This window comes from Pyrus communis, chromosome 7 (assembly GCF_963583255.1).
Source record: "Pyrus communis chromosome 7, drPyrComm1.1, whole genome shotgun sequence".
Classification (NCBI taxonomy): domain Eukaryota; kingdom Viridiplantae; phylum Streptophyta; class Magnoliopsida; order Rosales; family Rosaceae; genus Pyrus; species Pyrus communis.
In genome coordinates, this window is record NC_084809.1 from 5,279,942 (window position 1) to 5,286,780 (window position 6,839).

The 6,839-nt window shown below is 33.6% G+C and overlaps 1 protein-coding gene across 1 annotated transcript; it reads left to right on the forward strand.

Moving 5' to 3' along the window:
* Nucleotides 1-419: 419 nt before the first annotated feature.
* LOC137741152 (putative cyclin-D6-1) lies at nucleotides 420-2,885 on the forward strand. Its single transcript, XM_068480955.1, has 6 exons — nucleotides 420-800; nucleotides 910-990; nucleotides 1,179-1,274; nucleotides 1,491-1,692; nucleotides 1,792-1,922; nucleotides 2,219-2,885. Exons 1-6 carry the CDS (start codon nucleotides 624-626, stop codon nucleotides 2,489-2,491), a joined length of 960 nt encoding a protein of 319 aa, XP_068337056.1. The 5' UTR covers nucleotides 420-623; the 3' UTR covers nucleotides 2,492-2,885.
* The last annotated feature ends 3,954 nt before the right edge of the window (nucleotides 2,886-6,839 follow it).

The following is a 6,839-nucleotide window of genomic DNA, read 5'->3' on the forward strand; positions in this document are numbered from 1 at the left end:
TTTTTAACTAATAATTAATAAAATAAATTATTCCAATTCTAATTATACGATTAAAATACTCTAATAGGAACCGTGTGGACAATAAAATGCACTCCTAGAGTGCACAAGTATTGGCAAAAAAATAATAATGTTATTCACACACCTCTTTTTATTTCTACATTTTTTTATTAATTTTTTGTCCATTGATTCTCTTTAATTCACAGCAAAAAATTAAAAGGTATGTGAGAGATAAAATGAGTGTGTGGATAGACCACCATAAAATAAAAAAAAAACACCAGTTTTTACCTATCATGTGGTTGTGGTACGTTGCAAACTCCAGTGAGCTCCAACCATGCGATCATAACCCTCTCGCATCCCAATTTTTCTTTCCCAACATGTCAATGCAAATGGCAAAACACTATAAAATAGAATGAGAGTCATAGAGAGCTGTAAAGGAGCGAAGTCCAAGTCTTCACCCACACACTCATTCTCTCACTCCACTTCCTTTTCTTTTAACAACCCAAAAATAAAACACTCAAATTCTCCGCCTTTTCTTTATCCCACCACTTTGCTGCTTCTTCCCTTTCTACAATGCCTTGCGTGCTCTGCCCTCAAACTCACTGAAAACTTAACCAGACTCATCCATGGATTTCGACCTCGAAAACCCACTTACAATTTCCCATGACTTCCAGCCTGAAACAATCACTTCCTTGTTTACCATTGAATCTGATCACATGCCATCAGAGACTTACTTGCAAAGCCTGAAAGCCCGCAACTTCGACATCTCCATTCGAAGGGAAGCCATAGCTTCCATCTCACAGGTATTATAGCAGTTTGAAGTTTCATCTTGTAAAATAAAAAAAATAAAAAAAATAAAAAACCCCAGAAACTCTATTTTATCCTTACTTTATTTTTTTTATGTCATTGCAGCTTTGTTGCAACTCTGATGACCTTTTACTGTACCTTGCTGTAAATTATCTCGATCGGTTCTTGTCCTGCCAAGGAGTGCTGGTAAAGAAACGGACAACATGGTGTTTTGCTTCTTCAAAGATTAACAATTTGGAACCACTATTCTTTCTTTTAAAAACCAAAAATTGGATTAATTATTAATCAACAATTGGTGCCAACAAAATAGTATATAGAAATTGTTTACTGGGTTCAATTTTTTTATAAGATCTCAATCATGTTTGGTATAACAGCAACCAAAGCCATGGCTCACAAAGCTTCTTGCAATCTCCTGCATTTCTTTAGCTTCCAAGATGAGGAAATCAGAATTCTCTCTCCTTGATGTTCAGGTAAATTAAAATAAACATTTTAATTAATTTGGTGATTAATCCGTAATTTTCACTTAAATGGTGTTCTTTTATTCTCATATTCCACTTTAAGCTAACCTAAATTGCGGGGAGGGAGATTCAAACTCGGATGATGGAAGTGTAGTCAATGTGTCTACATTCACATCCGCTAATTTTAAAATGGTGTGAGTTTGATAAGTGTGTTTTGGTATTTTATAGGGTGATGGAGGCATCATTTTCGACATACAAACGATTCAAAGGATGGAATTATTGATTTTGGGAGCTCTAAAATGGAGAATGCGTTCCATTACACCCTTCTCATTTATGTCATTTGTCATTTCTTTGTTCAAACTAGAAGACCCGCCATTGCTGCATGCTCTCAAAGCTAGAGCCACCCAAATCATCTTCAAATCTCAAAAGGGTACTTTACTTCCACAAGATAAATTTTGACATGGAAATAAATTCAATTCTGTTAAGGACTTAATGAACAGTTTTTACCAAATCATTATGTTGTTTGCAGATGTTGAGCTTTTGGTGTTCAAGCCATCAATAATTGCTGCCTCTGCTGTCCTCTCTGCTTCTGACGCGTTACTCCCTATGCAATTCCCCTGCTTTAAAAAAGCACTATCCAACTGTTCATATGTAAATAAGGTAAACATTAAAAATATTCTTTATAGTTACCATTATGAGGTAATTTTCCTAGGAAAATACTTTGCTTCATGTATGTAAAGAGTCACTTCTTTTTGCAAATAAACTAGAGTTTGTCATGTGTATCAAATTTTTCATTTTTTATTTTAGTTAGTTATTTGCAAATATCGGACTGTAATTTGCATGTAACAAATGATAACATTTTCGTGTAACGAAAGAAATAGGGTTCACTTTTATATGAAAATATTCATCTTCACATGCAACAAATCATGTTTTTTTTTACTTCAAACTTTGTGTAGGAAAACATGTTGCAATGCTATCGTGCAATGCAGGACATTGTGGTTGATGGGTTCGATTCAGTGCTAGAGAGGGTGTGCAGCTCGTTCGTCACACCAGCCAATGTGCTAGACCATACTTTTTCAAGCTCTGCAGAAAGTGGAAAAACCACAGTCACAAGCATTGCCACGTTGAGACTGGAGAGGGACTTGAAGAGGAGAAAAAATAGTGAATACTGTAAAGATCACAGGCTCCAGATTTCTCACGAGCATTTCCAAAGTCACAAGCGCTGCTGAGACCCTCTCTTCTTTGAGAGGGACACTAGCTTTTAGCTGCTCCAATAAACAAAAATGAGAAAATGAGCGAGAAAACAAAAAGAAAAAAGATGAGAACAAACCGATGAGAGAGAGAGATGAAGTTTTTATCTCATGAGCCAAGCCAAATAGAAACACTGTCCGTTACATTATATTGGGTTGGAGAAGAAATTGACAAAGAATGGAGGGGTCTTGTTTCTTTTTGTTCTCTTGTATTTTTGAAGCTATTTCTCCTTTTGTTTTCTTTAGGAATCAAACGAAGACAAGACATATATAATAATAACTTTGAATTGTAGGGTTTGAATTGAATTTGTCTTTCAGTTCTCTATGTTTTGGTTTAGCTTTGTTAGTTTCTGGTAGTTATAAAGAGTGTATATGCAGTGAAGTTCATCCACTACATATGCATTTAAGTTTATCGGCCATATTCACAACTATGTTGTTGGCATATCAACAACTGTAAAAACATAACGATATATCCACAACTATGTTATTCGAACACAGAAAACTGTAAGAACATAATGACATATCTTAAGAACATCTTTAATGAAGAGATCCAAATTTGAAATGTAAGGAAAAAAAAAAAACTACATTTACATCTTCAGGACAAATAAATAAGAGTTATACTCCAATAAGGGAGATGTGTATTGGAGAAATAAATTGATTATGAACTCGTGATGTTAGTCCATCCTAACCATGCATCATTTGCCCCTGACCTGGCTTTTGGAAAGTAAAAACTAAAAAGTATAAATTGATGGTGGTTTGTTAAGTTTAAACAGTTTTGTGTTCATTTTTGTTTTGAGATTATGTGGTTATTGAAGCATAATTAGTGGCAGTAAAAAAACTTAATCATGTGATCTCAAGGATGGATGGGAGCCGATTGATGGTCCCCCTCTAATGAGATTTCTTAATCAAAGATATCTGGACCAAGTTTTGGAGATCTCTGTTTCTGTACCTGGAAGATGATGTCAACTACACGGGAGAAAATTGGACCACCGGGAGGGATGTATCCAATATGTACAAAGGAATAAATATTACTCACTACATCTTACCTCAAAATAAAAATATTTGTGGATTGAATTTCCCGGAAATTATTAAACTCGACATTGAATATAATCAAATTAATCTTATGCTACCGACTAAAATATTTGTGTTATTAGATAAATTACAGTCTTGACTTCTTGTATGAGATTTGTATAAGCATTTTTGAAGACTAAAATACTAGATTATGACACAAATGAATCATAATCATTGTTTATGCTTGGGAGCATAGTCGTTGCGCTAGACCTCAAAAACAACAAACAAAAACATTAAAAAAGACCCGAAATGTTTGGACTTGGTTTCTTGGTTTTGTTAATATGAACCATTTTATAATGTTTATAAACATGTGGAATGCTTGTTGTGAGAGAAATTTTATAAGAAAATTGTTTTTGTTATCTTCTGTAAATTTGACTTCTGAGTGATTTAAATAAGGAAATATTATTAGCATTCCAAAATTTTTATTGTGCACTCCTCACAAATGTATTTTTCTTTCTAAAAAAATATAGAAAGTTTGGAGTACACAATGAGAATTTTGAAGTGTTAATAACAATTTTCTTTAAATAATTATAGTTTTATAGTTTTGAGTTCAATTCTTTCATTTTACAATGATTTAAAAAAAAAATCCTAGTATTATTACGCTACAGTTTTTTACTTTTTTTTTATTTTTTTATTTTATCTATATACAAAGAAAAATGATGAAAATTTGAATATTCCTACAATGCTCTCACTTTAACAGAGAATAATAATGAGCAACTACCCAATCAAAATAAGGACAAAATGGTAATTTTATTATGTTAAATGAATCTTCAAACTCATGTTGTGGGTGGTTAACTATTTTTCCTTTGTTTTTGAAATTTTTATTAAAAAAAATACGTAATTAGATCTAAAACAGAAATAAAACTTAATTTTTGAATTAAAAAAGGCCAATTACTACACGCATACGTGTGCGGCAGTAGGTTAGTTCATGGGTGAAAACTCAACACCTCACTCACTAGAATATTAGACCACTCCCCTTTCTTGATCTCTTCGTAGAATTTTTTTTTTTTTTTTGATAAACGATAGAACATCTATATTAAACTACGGGAAGAAGATTTGAACGCGATACTTCAAATGCAAGAGTAAATGCTCATAAGTTGGATATTGGGCTATCCATGACTTGATACACTTTGAGTTTGACTCGTATTCGGTTTGTGTGTTTGGCAAATTAGGGCTCGGGCTTAGTCGTGAAAGAAATAAGTTGAGCTCAAAATAAACTTGTCCGAAAAATGAGTGGAGCTTGACCATTGTTTTTTTTTTTTTTTTTTTTGAAAATTTTTAATTTTTAATTTTTTTTAGTGAATTAACTTGAGTTTATCTCAAGTTTGGTTTGTTCGTTAAGTTTGACCTATGAGTGTATACGGCATTTTAATCTTATAATTAAAATAAACGATGTAATACCAAATTAAGTTCAACTATTATATTAACTTACTTAAATCTAAAGTATTATTCATGTTCATCACTTCATTATCCTTTCTTCGTATTGATTACAAATCTCTCAATCAACGTACGTAATTATCTCATTAGTAATTTCAAATTTCATTAAGTCGGACCAAACTTATGTTCAAGCTTGTTTCAAAAACGATATGAGCTAGCAACCATAAGCCCCAACCAAATCCACGTACAAGTCAAGCAAAGCTTAAGTTCAAGTTGAAAAAAAAATCCTTCGAACAGAGCTTGAGCACAACTAGCTTTATTTGCACTCGAGCTGATCTTGAGCTCGAAGAAGAGCACTTTGGTACTCGCTTTGTCTCGACTTATTTACATCTCTAGTTAAATAAGGAGTTGATTTTCTTTACTTCTCCCTAAATTTTTAAGAGCTCATTTAGATACTCTTAGTTTTTTTTTCTTTGTGATAATGTGTTGGTTTGTTTTAGCAGGTATATTAGTATGAATGAACATATTATAGATATAGAATGTAGAGTACTAAACTATGATCCATTAAGCTGTGTGGTGAATTCTGACAATGAAGTAGTTGGTCATTTGACATATACTCGGTAGATCAAAGGACCACGTTTCAAGTTTGACCGATTCAATGAGCCTAAATCCCTCAAGTTTGACCGTTTCAAGTTCTGACAACGAAGTTTCACATGCGGCTTTAGTGTCACAAAGCAATACCCGGATCAGAATCCTCTCCTAATCTAAGGATGAGGATCCTCATGACCAAGGGATGTGGATCGTGGGATAAAAATCCAACGGTTATAATTATTATAACTTTAAAGGGACTCTCCTGTTTGTAGCCGTTGGATTTCATCCAACGGCCCACATCCCTTGGTCATAAGGATCCTCATCCTTAGATTAGGAGAGGATCCTGGTCCCTCCCCTATACTTTGCTTTGGCAATTGAGTGAGCAACAACATTCAGTTTCTTGCTTCTCCATGTCCCCAAATTACCTTTAAAAACATAAAGTAACTTGATGTTGAAGCTGTCATCAATTGATCATGCCCAATTGGCATCAGTATACGCTAAAACCTTCAAATGATCATTCTTTGAGAACAATATCCCTTTTCCTGGAGCTAACTTCATACATTGTAAAATTTACATCAATGAATCCATATGTTGCTTTCTAAGGTTATACATAAACTGACTTACCACACTCAAAGCATAAGCCAAGTCTAGCCGCGTATGAGCCAAATACATCAATGTTTTTACTAACAATTGATGTCTCTTCTTATCACGCGGTGGTTGATCCAGATCAAACCACAACTTCAACCCTTCTTCCAATGACATATGTCACATATCAACTGGATGGCAAGTTGACATTCTGGTCTTATATAATAAATCATGAGCATATTTCCTCTGTGACAGAAAGATACCATCATTCATACAAGAAACGGCAAAATCTAAAAAATACTTCAATGGACCAAGACCTTCATCCCAAATTTGCGTGCCAAATACCTTTGCAACGTTTGTCACTCCTTAGGATCATCACCAATTAGTATCATATCACCTACATAGACAATATGTTCATAATCTTATTTTTCTTCTTCTTCAGGAAAAAGTATGATTAGAATTACTTTCTCTAAGACCATACAATGATTTCTTCAATCAATATACGTTATTCTGTGTTCGGTCGACTTGTTTGAACCATGCAGGAGCTCCATGTATATATCTTTAGTTAATTCTCTATGCAAAAATACATTCTTCACATCAAATTGGTGTAAATGTCAAGATTTGTTGCCAATGATAGAAGAAATCTAAAGCCGTTGAGTTTTGCTACTAAAGCAAATGTCTCATCATAATCAATTTCATATGT